The 16,777-nt window shown below is 41.1% G+C and overlaps 1 protein-coding gene across 1 annotated transcript in view; it reads right to left on the bottom strand.

Annotated features, from left to right (window-relative positions):
• Positions 1-16,777, bottom strand: part of LOC143282074 (protein unc-13 homolog B-like) — a 269,862-nt gene that overhangs the window by 66,658 nt on the left and 186,427 nt on the right. Inside the window, 1 exon segment of the mRNA XM_076587535.1 lies at positions 14,185-14,359. Within this exon segment, the coding sequence (XP_076443650.1) occupies positions 14,185-14,359 (175 nt within the window).

Here is a 16,777-nt window from a genome sequence, read left to right on the forward strand (position 1 = left end):
GACATGCTGTCATCACAGGTCAATATCAACCGATTCCTCTTGATCTCTTGTTTCCACAATCTTTTTTAACGACAGGGGAGACAAAATAAACAAAAGGAAACAAATGGAGCTGCATGGTTGTAGTCATCAACAGCAAAATGCCACAGTGCCCTTTACAAATGTCATTATAAAGTGTGCCAAGGAAACATTGCCAGTAATTCTTAATTTCTGCAGCATGCTGGCTGTAAATAACAGTCCTACCATGCACCAGAAACATTATGTATATCATGTTTGATTGTACATGGGCCTATAATTATTACTGTTAACATAATGATTTACTCTATGTGTAAGTGTGTGGGGGTAAGTGGGGGATGGGAGCTGGAGGGGGGGGGGATCACATGCATGCACATATGTACACGTATGAGTGTGTCATGGTGCGCACTTGATGACACTGTCAGTTGCATGTCTTTCATCTTGATTCCCTAACAATTAACTTGAGCTGTTCCCTAGAAAGAGAGGGGGTGGGAGCAAGGGTGGACTACTGTGATCCTGAAGATCAAAGTTTGATAGTAATTCCACATACATTATGTAAGGATATTTTTTCCTCTTGTGTTTATCATTTGTGTTATCAGTTGTGGTTGTTGTTGTGACAGTCCAGATGGCCAACCGGAGTCCATTTCTGATGGACTTGCTCTTAGATGTGTGTTTGGTAAGCTTAGACGGCCCTGTGCACTCTTTGTTGTCTTCCCCCATTTCTCTTTCATAATATTTTTGTTTCCTGTCTCTTCTTCAAGGTTCATTGGAACAACAGTTTCTTAGGGAAGTGTCTTATCATTTTCATTGTCAACACTCAATTACATAGACGCACTGCTGTTGGTATTTTCTTATAGAATGTTTCATCTTTTTCTTTTGCACAGATCAGCCATCTCAAAATCATTCAGAAACATATGCTTGGGATAAATTTTCCACGGGTATCCTTCAGAGGGGAACTTTTAGATAAGATGGACTCCCAATATAATGTACAATGGGTTATTTTTCCTGTTAAACTTGCATTCAGAAAGGAAGCAATACAGAAGAAAAAATAGGTACAAACTACTATTACTGTATCATATGCTGTGGTACATATTCATATAGCTACCATTTTAATACATTTTGAAAGAAAATCACCCGCATGAAGCAAACAATACACACAAACTGCCCTCTGCCTCATCCCACCCTCCCCAACTCCCTGAATGAGCAAACAAAACCACAAAACTAAACAAACAAAAAAACCCAGACAAGCTGAAAGCCACTCTTTGACACAGACACACAATCAACACCATCATAACCTGAACAAATTTCTCAATTTCCACTCGATAATGGGCAATCAAAATCAGTCAAGCATGACAAGACGCAACAGGTCATAAGACCTCTCCCCTGAATTAATTCCAAAGAACTGTCCATGTTCATTCTAGTGTGTCAGCATAGTGCTCTGATTGTGCCCTCAAAGCACAGGGCTGGATGTCAGGTATTTCCCTGCTGGGTCCAGTTCACATGGCATTACCAAGTCCAGTCTGTACAGGAGTCATGTGAAATGTGGAAAGGTGTCATGCGAGATACTATTTTCATAAAAAGACCTGCTGTGTGTAGTTTTGCTTTGGTAAAGCTCTTTTTATAATATATGTAAATAAATTTGAGAGAGAGAGAGAGCTCTGATATGGTTTAGTTAATGAAAATCAGTCTTTGGCCACAATACATACAACAGGATGGAGACAAGCATGGACCGGAACTTAACACTGAATGCATATGCATCTCCCGCTGAGTCATAAATGTGGCACACATATTGAGAGAGAGAAAGAGACAGAGACACAGACAGACAGACAGACAGACAGTGTGTGTGTGTGAGAAAATGAGATACACACACACACACAGATAACAGAAAAGAATGCTGCCGAGTGCAATATTCTGATATATCTCCACACAGAATCTTTTCAAATATACACCTACATATCCAGTGACCATTTTTTTGTAATTAAAAACAAACCATATAATCCTTATAGGTATCATCTCATCTTTTCACAAACTCCCCCCTACCCCTTTTCCCAACCAAAAGAACACACACTGCATTTCACAACACTACACACGCTGAAACACAATAAGTGTACCAGACTTTCACAACAAGAACAATTTCCTCCCTGCTATTAATCCCCAATCCGTACTGTCTGTAGTTTCTGACAGTTAATTGTCGCAAATGCTGCCTTTCTCTCAAGAGACCTTTTACTTTCACTATTGTCTAATGGACAAGAGAGAGAGAGAGAGAGAGAGAGAGAGAGAGAGAGAGAGAGAATCGTGACAGAGCAAGAGAAAGAGTATAAATGAGAGAGAGAGACGACAGAGATAGAGTGAGAGAGAGAGACAGATTATGATAACCATGACAGACCGAGAGAGAGCAAGAGTAAAAGAAAGAAAGAGAAAGAGAGAGAAATAGACAAAGAAGATCACTCTCTACACACACACACACACACAGAATCTGAAAGAGAAAAATGCAGTGATCAACAGAGCCACAAGAGAGGGAGGAAGAGAGAGAGCCTCAGATATCTCTCTCTCTCTCTATATATATATATGTATATACACACACACACATATATATATATATATATATATATATACATACATACATAGAGAGAGAGAAAGAGAGAGAGAGAGAGGGGGGGGGGGGGAGGGAACAGAAGAAACCATTATAATAATTAGCTCAAAATGAGGGATGATTGTCCATAATTGTCACTGCAGGCTGCTGCCATTCTGAAGCAGCAGCGGTGGAACACACAGGCATGCAGATACAGAGGCAACTTGAGCCAAAAGCGGGGACTGCATGCAAGGCAATGTGAACAATCTGATCCAGTAATCAGCAATACATTATTAATTATTCATTTAATGCATTCTTTTAAAACTTCCTCTTCTCATTCTCCTCTCCTCCACCCCCTCTCTCTCTCCAATAATACATACATACATGTGTGCGTGTGTGTGTGTGTGTGTGTGTGTGCGCGCGCGCACGCGCACGTGCGAGCGCGCGCATGCCTACAAAAAAGAACATGAGCCAACAAGTTCAAGAATTCTTCCCAATATTTCAGTGTGCCTTCACCAGGGTCTTTAATGAGACAATGATAATCACAGGTTGACACAAAAATCACATATTTCCTCGTGCGTGTGCGTGTGTGTGAGAGTGCGTGTGAAAATTCAGATATCAGACATGCTGAAAGCCAGAATGACAGGATATATGATTAGAAAGGATAATAGGGAAAGAGAAAAAAAGTTACTGACAACAAAGACTGGAGAAAGAGAGAAAACGACTGAGACTAAGAGACAGAGAGAGAGAGAGAGAGAGAGAGAGAGAGAGAGTGGCCAACAGACAGAGAAGAACAGACATACAGAGTGAGAGACAGAGAGAAAGGAAGGTCAAAGGGAGATTGAGACTCAGATAAAAAGAGAGAGAGGGGAGTGGGAGAGTAAGGGAGACAGAGGAGACAGAGAAGACAAAGGAAGACAGATGTGTGTATATCCTCCTTTCTCTTTATCTCTCACTCTGTATGTCTGTTCTTCTCTGTCTGTCGGCCACTCTGTGTGTGTGTGTGTGTGTGCAGATGGAGAGAGAGAGAGAGAGAGAGAGAGAGAGAGAGAGGGAGACAGACAGACAGAGATACAGAGAGATAGAGGAAGATAACGATAACGATAACAATATTTTATTCAAGAAAGGCCATGGCCCCATTTGAAGGGGGTACACATAAACAGGAAACATTTTTAGAAAGTGATGCGCACAAAAATATTGGATATGTAATTCTCGAATATTGTATATATATCTTTGAACAATATCGTGGTATCAGCTCATCGTGGTTCTTCTCTGAAACGACTTATACAGAAAAACTGCGAAGTTCTTGATGACATATTCATTTCTGCAAAACATTAATAATGTTGGTCTGAAAAAGGTTGGTCTGCAATAATACTTTGAAGGGATGAGTCTTTTTCTAAGATCATCCAATGCCGGACAGCAAAAAACAAAATGAACTTCATCCTCTCTCTTGGATCTGCACAATCTGCTCATCAGACATGTGTATTTTTCATTTTTTTTTGTACCTTCGACTATGCACAGCTGTATCAGAAACACCAATTCTAAACTTGTGCAGGGAGTCTATGTTCATACACTGTTACAAGTTTTAACCAATACTTGATACATTTAATATATGAATTAAGATATATCGGGTATCTTCCCAATTCACCATAAACCAGATTGTTAGGGGTTTGTCGATCAACACATAAGAATCGCTTCATGGCAAACGAATGTAGCTAGTTTCTCTATTTGACTTCCTGTTTCAAAAGCCCAAATTTCAACCCTGTGAGATACAGGAAGAGAAAGAAAGAGAAAGTGTACAGAAAAAGACAGCCAGAACAGATATAAAGTAAAAACAAAAAGAAAGTGAGAGAGAGAGTGGGAGGGTGGGGTGGAGGGGGAGAGACAGTCACAGAGAGGCAACAAGAGAAAAGAGAACAAGAACAGACAGGCAGACAGACAGAATCCTTGAGAAACACCACAGACAGGCATACAGACAAGAAAAGACAAAACAGAAATACAAATAAACAAACACACACGCATACAAAAAACAGACAACTAAGGCCTAGTAGTCAATCACCCAGTTGTATGCTTTATTGATTTTACCCCCCACCCCACCACACCCCACTCCACTCCCTCTCTCCTTGTGTGAAAGCTACAGGTTTTGTTGGGGCTCTCACCTTCCTGGACACCTTCCCTCCCTCCCTCCTTCCCCTCTCCTACACTCACAACCACCCCACAGCCCCCCACCAACCTGCTCACCCTCACACACTTTTCCATATCCTGCCATAATCTGCGTCACAAACTGACAATGAGCCTGTCATGTGACCCTTTCAGCAGCATACGCATATGACACACTGAGACTCAGGACAACAACTGGAAAGGAAAAGAAGAAAAAGAAAAAAGAATACAAGAATGTTCTTGCTGCCATGCTATATTGTGTGCTACTGCCAGCACATATACAGTCTTTCTAGTGTCATGATCTTGTATCAGCATAAATGTGTCAGCGTCACTGGGGAAAAAAAAGTTGTTCACATGGTGGCGCAACACATACAGGAAATGAAACAAAACAATCTGGAAACTTTTCTTCCAAGACTAAGAGAGAGAGAGAGCAGGAGGGAAAGCAGGAGAGAGAGAGAGAGAGAGAGAGAGAGAGAGAGAGAGAGAGAAGGAGAGAGAGAGAGTGTGTGTGTAAGAGATAGATACTAAGATAGATAGATAGATAGATAGAGAGAGAGAGAGACAGAGACAGAGAGACAGAGAGAGAGAAACTGAAAGGTACAAAAAAACAGAGCGCACTGTAAAATGCAAACTGGTGAGAGTGAGAGAGTGAGTTTGAGAGAGAGAGAGAGAGAGAGAGAGAGAGAGAGAGACAGACAGACAGGAATAGAAAGGTACACAAGTCACACTGAGTAGACTCTAAAAGAGCAGACTAATGGAGAGTGAGCGATGGGGACAGAGAGAGAGAGAGAGAGAGAGAGAGAGAGAGAGAGAGAAGAGAGAGAGAAGAGAGAGAGAGAAGAGAGAGAGAAGAGAGAGAGAGAAAGAAATGCCAAGAAAAAAGACAGGAAGAAAGAAGAGGGAAGAAGGAGAAAATAGAATAACATAAGACAGAACATTAAAAGTACTGAAAAAATAAACATGAATAGCAAGTTAGGAAGTGGGAAAAAAACAGGAAAGAAAAATTAGGAAGGAAAGACAAAAAAAAAAAAAAAAAAAAAAAAAAAGGAAAGGAAAGGAAGGAAGATGGAAGGGAAGCAGAGTAAGAATTCGTGTTCCGAAGCACAGCAGCAACTTTACATGCTGTGTTTTATGAATGAGATGCAAAACTCTTCAATCTTCTCAATCAGAACCTATTTTTCATGTTCAAACGAGATATGACACAGACTGGTATCAAAGGCTCATAAAGAAATAAAATCTAACCCAACATAAGACAGCAAGGGGAGAATGGGGAGAGGAGAGGGAGGGGGAGAGCAGGGGGACAGAAAGGGAGAGAGAGAAAATACAGAAAAAGAGACAGACATAGAGATGGGGGCAGAAAGACAAATATGGTAATATGCAGAGAGAGAGAGAGAGAGAGAGAGAGAGAGAGAGGAAGGGAGGGAGGGAGGAAGATAGTGGGGGTTGGGGGGGTGGTGGTGAGGGAGGGAGGTAGAGAGAGAGAGAGAGAGAGAGATATTGAGACAGTAAGCACAGTGTGTGCATACATGCTTCCATGTGTGTGTGTATGTGTATGTGTGTGTGTGTGTGTGTGTGTGTGTGTGTGTGTGTGTGTGTGTGTGTGTGTGTGTTTGTATGCATGTGTAAGCGTGCGCACATATTGTGTGTGAGAGTGTGTCTGTGTCTGCATGTGCATTCCCTGCACGTGTGTGTGCGCCTGCATATCTGTTTGGCCAGTCACTTCTTAGAACTTTGAGAAAATTTTATGTAAAGATGAAACACTCAAAAGTTCTCTCCAGTTCACAAATAATCTTGGAATCTGGTCAAGGTCACATCAGGAGAGACTATTTGTATTCCTGGTCAATGACTCCAATAATTTTCCAAAATGGTTTATTCATTACCAAGACCAATGGACCCTATAATTTCAAATGTAACATCCAGGCCCCAGGGTAAAAAAAAAGAAAAAGAAAAAAAAAGAAAAGAAGTGTTTTCATGTGTTTTTTGTTTTTGTTTTTTTTTCATGTTTTTTCCCCTGGAGAAACACTCATCCTAACTTCTCAAGCAGATTTATTCAGCTAATGATCATGGTAATCTCTGAACAGATGCTGATGATGCTGGACACTGAAATAGTCATCTTTCAAAGGACAAACAGTAATTATAGTAATAATCTAAGTGTACTGCCTTATGTCACGTGGAATAAGATGAGAAAAATAACATCTCTTTACTCTCTTCTCCTCCAAAAACTGCCCCCAACCCCTTCCCTCCAAAAAGGCATACCCTTCTCTCTTATCTGGAGCTAACACCACACAACACCAAATTAATTCCATGGCTCAAGTTCATGCTGATGTGCCAGATTTTACGTGGCCTCCATCTGCAAATAACCACGTCCACCTGACCACTTAAGGGAAGACAGTGCAATTCATCTGGTGACAAGCCAAAACTCTCCTACCACAGCAAGTCTGCTCCATGTGTTTTTCACAGCTTCTGCATCTCTGTACTTGTTCAGCTGCTGCATCTCTGTTCTTGTTATGCTAACTGTCCCCCTACCAGAGACCCAAATGCTGGATTGTCAAATGTGCAACTCATATTTTACCACCCTGACTCCCTTCAAAACCTAAGAGCCTGACAAGTAAGACATGTATTCAAATATTAATGAAATTATTCTTTCTCATTACACAATACATAAATGTACGGTGAGTGGTGACAATATTCAAGTGACAATGAGGGACATACTTAATGATGAATGCTGGTGTACCCATTGATGGGTATACTGAGCAAGAATGCAGGGAATGTTGTGGTGCCATTGAAGGACACACAGAAGGTCAGAGAACCACTGGAGGACAAATTTACCACTGAGGGAATACACTAATACTGGGGTAATGTTGCAGTACAACCACAGTCCCTAGGCCTGTAAGAACAGACCAGCACTGAGTGGTTTGGGCTGAGGTTCCCAGAAGAGTAATGTATTTCACTGAAGCATGGTGGATAATGGAAGTGCAAATGGGAGTTGAAGGTGAAGAGAAATGGTGGTAAAACCCCCAGCCCATTGGCCTGTTCCGTTACCAAATGCTACAAGGGATTGTGATATTTTTTTCCATGTCTAAAACGATGAAGCACAGTATGATTATGATCAATAATTTGCTGATCTTCTTCAGAATACTTGCCACTCAGTATCTATTATAAATCAAGCTGACACTTCAACTGCATACAAATCAAACAGTGACAGTGTACAGTCACAGGTATGGAGGATGTAACAAAACCACCCACAACAAATCATAACAGCTTGTAAAGTTCTACAATTACTGCACTGTGTGCAAGTATGCATGTGCAAGAGAGAGAGAGAGAGAGAGAGAGAGAGAGAGAGAGAGAGAGAGAGAGAGAGAGAGAGAGAGAGAGAGAGAGAGAGAGAGAGAGAGAGAGAGAGTTTCTATTATTCTGTCTGTTCTTATTCATTTGCTGTGGGTGCATGTAAAACTGTTGAATGAAAACATTCCATTCAACACTATATATATATATGTATATATATATATATATATATATATATATATAACTGCATGCACTGCCACCTTTTCAAGTGAATGAAGACAGGTCTTGGACATCTGTGCTCATTCAGCAAGACATTGTCATTGTATACACATGGAACATATGTCATTCTCCTGCTCATGGAACAGAATAATGTGTGCACACTGAACATATAACAGTTGTTGATCTGCCTCTGAAAAAAGGCCCATCTTCTGTGTGGAACCTACCCTCTTCCCCTCCAAAATGCTGGTCTGAATGTTTCATGCATGCTTCAAAAGCCATCAGATGGCCTTTGTGTCCACAAGGTTACAAACCAACATGACCAATCCGGAGGCAAGGTACGTACCAGTTTGGTCTGATCCATATGTTGACCCTCATATAATTATAACAGAAACCTTAGAAGCTGAAACCCTTTTGAAAGGTTGCCAAAGTTTCTGTGTACAACAGAAACAATAAGAGATAGCCCCCCCAAAAAACGTTTAATGACAGTGACTCAGGTATTGATCCAAGAGATGTCTGCATAACAGCCGTACACCATTAGGTTTGCGCCACAACTCAGGCGGGCTTCCTATATATCATGGCAACAGCTTGATGAGGGAAGAAAGGCTGGGGAAAAGCTAGGACAGGATTTCTGTGAAATGAGTAGGACCTACCAGCTATAAAGAGCATTCTGATGATGCACAGATGACAGCTAAGGCATCTGCTATGTTTCTTCCATGACGAAGTATAACCCTATGGTTTGAATAAGAACTTTAATATTTTTTTTTCTTACTTCTATTAAAAACAGTGAGCAGTTTGCACCCTAAGTGTCTTGTTACACAAGATCCAATGTAAATTAGAAAAAAAAAAGTAATCTATCCTATTCTGTTGTGCAGAGACAAAACAGTCACATTCAACAAACACAATGACACAGTGTGAACACAAGAAACACAAACATTTTTTTTTTTATATATTAAAATATTTTTTTGTAAACAGAGGCATCCTCATGGAGACGTTCTCAAAGTCTTGTGACAGATTCTATCAGTCTCTGAATGGTGGAGACAGAAGGTGTATGGATGAAAGACAGGGGTAGGGAGGAGTATGAACGGATGGGGAAGGGAGGCAAGAAGATGGGGCAGGGGGGATATCGAGGTGAAGGCGAAGGGACAGAGAGAGAGAAGGAGAGAAAGACATCTTAATACCAGAGGGCAGGCTATCCACAAAAGAATTTCTCATTACCAAACGTCTCCCAGAGATATGTCAGTAGAGGAGGCAGCACAAAGGACAAGTAAATGACAAAATGGCAGACAAAGCTTTGTCTAGCTTCCTCGTGCCACTGTCTGGCTCCCACTCGGGAGAAATCAATATTTTTAAGGGCAGGTGGAGTGGAGGCCAGCCTGCACGACAGTACAAATGTCACCAGCGTAACTGGATTCCCTTTGAGGAAGAAAAACACCAGTGAATGATAACAGCAAAGATAGATGAATAATCTTCTCCCATGGCTATGACTAAACAAGTCTAATCAGCAATTTGCACAACATCACAAGGGGTGAGAAACTAACTGCAGCAAAACAGACTGCGTAATAGGTTGCATAACTGGCATTTTCAGAGTAAATAGCAAGCTTTGAGGCAAATGGATTGTCTTAGAGGAAATGGAGACAAGCGTCTGCAGCACTGGGTGACTGAATGAGGAAGAGCTGGAGGAAAGGGGTGACACAAGAAAGAGACAGACAGACAGAAAGAGGAAGAATGAGAGGGGAAGATAGAGTGAATGAATGAATAAATGTTCACTGAATAAATAAAGGAATATGCACATCAGGCCTGTTTTCATCCTGCCATCAACAGGGAAAATATAATAGAGAGAGAGAGAGAGAGAGAGAGAGAGAGAGAGAGAGAGGGAGAGAGAGAGAAAGTGCAACAGAAACTGAGAGACAGAAAGAGAGACAGACAAAGGAAGAGAGAGAAGGAGATAGGCAGACAATTTGTTTGAGAGACCAGGATGCCTGGCAGCCCTTTTCCATCGTTCTAACCTTTCATCTTTCCCAGCTAATCAGAAAACAATTTACATCTCAGGATGAGGTCCAACAGATTGTCTTTTTACCCTCCATCGGTATTCAAACCATAATTGGCTAAATACCCTGTAGTTTCATCCACAAAGGCCTGTCTAGCTCATGATCCAAAAAATGACCCACAAAAGATTCTATGCTGACATTGAAAATGCTCTTGACAGCAGACTGCCCACTCTCTGTCCACACATTCATGTCAAGTGAAAAGGATCTGTTTTGTCATTCAAAGCCTGATTCTGAGAGAAAGACCCAGTCCCCAGCTGAGCGCAGGCAACTTCCCTCACCAGCCACTGACCCCATCTCAAGACACTGGGGAGCAGAAAATCAAGCACAGCAAGTACACTCCTGCAGGAAATGATACAACTCTTCACCTTCACTTTTGCATAGAAGCTTGAAAGCGGAGAGACTGAAGGGGGAACCACGAACATGGTTACTTCAGATTTATTCATGAACCTCATGAGAAAGGCACCAGAACAGTGTTATATACACTGTCAAGAAAGTAACTTCTTTTTTGCTCAAACAAAGCCAACAGCATTGAATCATTCATAAAGAACTTTGGCTGTCTGTTTGAAAATTGATATCTCCCTGCAGACTGCTGCTACAAGGACTGTGACAGAGGGGGCTTTGATGTGGATGTGTGGGATGGGGATTCTCTGCATGAGTGAAATGGGGATAATGCCACTGAATCACAGTGGATGATGGGGAAGCTGAAAAAAGTCTGGGCAGACTCCTTATATCACTAACTCTTAATCAGTTTCCATGTTTTAAGATCTTTGGGAACTTGATAATTCCCTGTGGATTGCTGGAACAAACCTGGGTCTGGCTGTATATCAGGAATTCTGGGTGAGCAGTGGGGCGGTCATGCCAATAAAATTGTGCAGAACGCCCCCCCCACCCCCCAATCATTGGGAATACCAATCACACAATACCAATTACATAATTGAAATTTTAATAATGGCCAAGTATGCAGCTAATCTGATGGCTAAGTCCTAGAACTACAAACCCCTAGACAGAATCATGCATGAATTACCTTGTCATGTTTGACTGTTGACTGATATTCTACCTTCTATTGCTGCTCTTTCTGTTTATTTCTGTGTGCTGTAATAATAATAAGTATCACAATGATGTGCCAAAACTCCAGTCTTTTCTGCTGTTAATGCTAACCAAAGGCATCAAATATGGGTGTGCATGGTTGATGCCTGGGTTGTTTTGTATGCATCACAAGATCTTGTCAAAGTATGTCCTTTTATCAAATTTATGTGATATTTGGATGTATTTTACCACGATGCTACAACAGATCTCTTCTGGTAAAACCTGGGAGATCTCCTTCAAGAACATTCTTTTGCATGTCCAAAATGTACTCTGCACACATAACATCAGTTTCTCATCTCTGTCAAAAGACAGTATTTCTGAACCCATCATTCAAATGTCAAGAGAACTGCTATGGGTGAGTGGGGGAAGAAAAAAAATCCTGACAGCACATCTTTTGAATTTCTGGGAAAACAAATGGCTTGTGCAAAGAATGGAGAGTGGAGAAGAAAGTAATGAGAGAGAATGACATGTGTCTGAGAGAGAAAGGGGTGGGGGGAACAGACAAAGAGTTGGTCAGAGACAGAGATGGTGAGAGGCAGGGAAAAGGTCTGGTCACAATAAACTTGTTTTCTGTATGGGGAGAGAGGGAGGAAGAGGTGCACACACTCGAATTCATACACACATGCAGACAAACAACAATGTATAAAGACAGGAAAAGAGTGGGACAAGATAAAAAAAAATATACATAAAAAGTTGGGGTTTTTTTCAGCTTTGATTGATTTCCTCATCTCTTATCTCCAGCAAAAATGGCATTGATGCATAAGTATTTGTTATAATTCTCATACTTTCTTTCACCCACAGCTCTCTCTCTGTCTCTGTCTCTCTTCTCTGTGGTGGCAATTATTGTTTTGTAATTGTACAAAGCAACATGCACAAACAGGACTTTGTGTTTGTGCATGTTGTATAAAGGCACATTTTTTAGGCTACTGTTTCAATTTCTAGCCAATACTCTGAAGCTCATGTCACACATGAATTTTTAAACTGCGTTTCTGGCTGAAATCTTACAAAATATTGTCTTCAAAGTTGATCTGACTTGACACTCCTTTGAACTGCTTGGCAAGCCAAGGACCACAACAGTACTCCTCCAACTGACTCAGTTCTGGGTTGTTCTCCTCAGCTGGGCTCATGTCTATAAGGCTGCCTCCTTCTTGTCCTCCAAACATCTCCATGCCTGTTTTGGGCTGACAACTAATTTCTCTTCCCTTCAGGGTTCCACTCCAGTGTTAGTCTGGTGATGTTGTTTGGAGGTGCCTGACATGCTGGTGTCCAAAAGTAAATGAATCAAGTGTGTTTTCTGTTTAGCTCCATCTTCAAGCTACAGTTTTTAAAAACCTGTCAACATGAACCTGTGACAGCCACTGCTGATGACACGTGAACCCACTTCATATGAAAACTAAACACAGCTGGCTAGAATACAGGCCTGACACAGCTGAAAAGAGGGCAGGCCTGACTCATTAAATAAACAGGAAGTCCACTTTGTGATCAGCTTCTCTGTTCATGTTTAATAAATAATTGGAGAAAGCACATTTCAGTAGAAAACACTGTCAGATTTATTTGGTTAACAAGGTTGCCTGATTTCCTCTGAACCCATTTACAGTTTGTATCTAAAAGAAACAAATATATGGGTACAGTGCACAGGATAATAAGTTACAACTGAAATATACAGTATCTTCACAAATGAAACAAAGCCCACATGAGTCACAATGAAACACAAGAACTGGGTGATTGATGTATGCAGAGAAAGCAACTTTACTTATCTTGATAATCTTTTGTAGCTTTAAATGAATAATACTGGTCCTGTTCATGGTTAATAATCACCAACAACACCCCCACCCACATCCCCCCCCACCTCCTCCCCCCTCCCCCGCCCCCCACGCCACACACACACAAATAACAACAACAAACACACACACACACACAACAAGACCAACATAAACAAAAATTCATCACCAATCAAAACCTGAACAGTTTTCTTGCAATAAACCAAAATTTTCAAAATCAAATTTACTATATCAAAAGTACAGTTGTACAGTTTTCTTAATAAACAAGCAGTGGCTGTCACTGGCCCTTGTATACTGAGCTTTGAACGAACACACATGCTGTATCCCATGGCATATTCAAGCATCAATATGTACAGCTGTTCTCCAATAATTATATCTTGTTCACACTCTGATACACAGTACATACACATAGTATGGACACACACACACACACATACATGTGTGAGTACACTGTGCAAATATACACACTATACAGATGCACACGAGCATGCATGCACATGTCTGAGCATGTATGCACACACACACACTTGCATGCACATGTCTCTGAACATGTGTACATACACATGTGCACACACACACACACACATGCATAGCATGCTTGCTTGAGCAAATGCACACACACACACACGCACACACACATTAAAGCCTTGTACTTAAGCATGTGCACCCATACATACATGCACACATACACACCACACACTCATGCTTGAGCATGTGCATGCATGCAGGTATACACATGCGCATACTTTTTAGTGTTTACTAGATGTTGAAACTGAATTGTTCTAAATTAATCATCATGTTTTCTGTATATCCCCTTTACAAATGAGTATACATACACATGCACACATGCACACACACACACACACACACACACACGCATGTAACCATGCACACACATGCATACACACACAGAAGCAAACACTCACATACCACGCGCCTAATATCCCTCAAAGTGAAATGACGCTAAATGAAAGGAAGAAGAAGAAGAAGAAGAAATGCACACACAAAGAGAGAAACCCACCTCATGCAACTCCGCACAGACCCTGTTGAAGGCCTCAATCCACTTGGTCCTGGCGGGTGAAGTGAGCTGTAAGGTAGGCTGCTCCGGCTCGTACAGGTCAAAGGAGCTGTCCACAAACTCCTGCGTGCTCTGGCGGCTGATGTTGGAAGATGTGGACACACGGCTGTTGGCGGGACTGGGGGAAGAAGAGACATGAAAAACAGGCTTGAAATCAAAGAAGTGTCGGAAACAGTGCTTGTAAAGACACTCCAACATTCTTTTCTTTTCAGAATGTTTTTGCTTGAACTCTCTCTCAACGGGACACTTCAGGAGAGGCTTTTCACGAAATCCTTGTGAAATCTGGTCATGGGTTAAGGCAGTGATATGCTTCGTCTGCAGGGTTCTCCAGATTGATGTTCCAAATTGCGATGTTCCAAATTGCACAGTACACTTTCCTTGGTTGGTGTGTTAACATCCCCCTTAAATAATCTCTGATACAGCAGTGTTCAGAAATACAAAGTGATGTCAATCAGTACACTGAAACAGCTGTTGTTTTGTGGTACAAATGCAAATTTGTAATGCACTAACAACCAAAAACAAAAATGGAGAAACACGCTTTGTCCACTGAACGAATGCAAGACTACAGACTACGCTACACTCTCAACAGTGGTTAAGGCCTAAACTACAGTTCCAATCAATGTGGTGAGCTCCACGCCGAAACTTGAAGCAGATGTTTTAATAATCTTGTATATGCGTCAGAACGGCACAGCCAATAACATCCATAGCAGCAAAGAGTAAATACAGTCATGTGAAACAGCTGTGCACTTTCATATCAGGTTTTTCATCGGATGTTTTTCCAAGCGTACGCAAACGAACCAACACATGCGACTGACGTTTTCTTATGATGAAGACACACATTGCGCTTGCAATAGCAGCTCCCTGGCACCGCTTTTCCTTCTGATGTAATAAGACCGTGTGTAACCTTTTTTCTCCAGTTACGTTGCACTCTTTGCCTGCAGATGCCTAACACCTGAAGTTCCTGTTGGCAGCAAAAGGCCAATGGTTGTGAGAAAATAGGTCAGCCACTAAATATCTTTTGTCAGAAGAACAGCAGTGCCACGCAAGCATGCCTGCGTCTTCACCGTAAACTCAGTATGCAAACAGTGCTAAAAGAACCAGATCTTGGCAAAATGTCACAACCTCGTAAACTAACCGTTACCTTAGTGTCTCTGGCACAATTCTGCTGAAGATGATCAATCAAACTCGTTTGTGAGAGGAAAACAAAACACAACAATGGAGACGCACACAGATGGAGAGCAACAAAGAAACAGAGGGGTTGGGGAGGGGTGGGGTGGGAGGAAAGACGAGGGAGAAAGAGAGAGAGAGAGTGAGGGAGAGAGAGAGAGAGAGAGAGAGAGAGAGAGAATGAGAGAGAGGAAAAAAGGGAGAGACAGAGACAGTGAGCAAAAGAATAATAGTGAAAGAAACAAGGGAAAATCTAATTTCCTGAAAAGTTAAAGTTACAAATTAAGTTTACACTGAAATTCTTGATTTTCCTTTCTTTAATACACCCGATCCTGGAGAGGGGAAAAAGCTGTTTAGAACAATGAGTTTGCCTCAAAGAATTCAATAACAATAATTTTGTTTATGAAAGCAGTTTAACAAAATGCTACTGTTTCAACTCATAACTGCCCATAAACATTCAAAAACATATTACAATTTTTTTTAATGAAATGTTGCATGCAATCAACTGAAAATCAATGTAAGTGCAATAAAAAATACAGAGAAGCAGAGGGAGGTGGACAGAGCAAACAAGCATTTTCATTGGACAGCAGTCCTGTCATGTGACAACACATTCTGTGTCAAATTGCACTGAACAAGATCACTATATAAGTAGATTTCATTACTCCACTCAAGCATGGTTTTCCATACAACCATGGTAACAGCCAGAGAGAAATATCTCTGACTTCCAATCAATCCGTTCCTGGGTTATTCAGAAATACGACTATTGAATCATGGAGAGAAAGAAAGAAAGAAAGAAAGAAAGAAGGGTCCAGACATCCGTCTGTCTGTCTCAGACTACAAGCAGTCAATACAGACTGCAGATTTAGTACTGTAGGGTGCAAGCAGTACAGGGCACACAGAAATTTGTGACACTCTTTCCATCCTGTCCTTATGACATTATTTCCCAATAATATTTTGTGACATGACACTCTTTCCATACTATCTTTGATACATTTGTGACATTCTTTCCATCCTGTTTTTGAGACATTTATGACTCTCTCTCCATCCCATCTTTATGACATTCGTTCCACCCTAACTTTGTGTCACTCTTTCTATCCTGTTTTTGAGACATTTGTGACTCTCTCTTCATCCTATCTTTATGACATTCATTCCACCCAAACTCTGTGACACTCTTTCCATCCTGTTTTTGAGACATTTGTGACTATCCCTCCATCCTATCTTTATGAAACTCTTTCCACCCTAACTTTGTGTCACTCTTTCCATCTTGTTTTTGAGACATTTGTGACTCTCTCCATTCTATCTTTATGAAACTCTTTCCATCCTAACTTTGTGCCATTCTTTCTACCTTGTTTCTGAGACATTTGTGACT

This window comes from Babylonia areolata, chromosome 5 (genome assembly GCF_041734735.1).
Source record: "Babylonia areolata isolate BAREFJ2019XMU chromosome 5, ASM4173473v1, whole genome shotgun sequence".
NCBI lineage: Eukaryota > Metazoa > Mollusca > Gastropoda > Neogastropoda > Buccinidae > Babylonia > Babylonia areolata.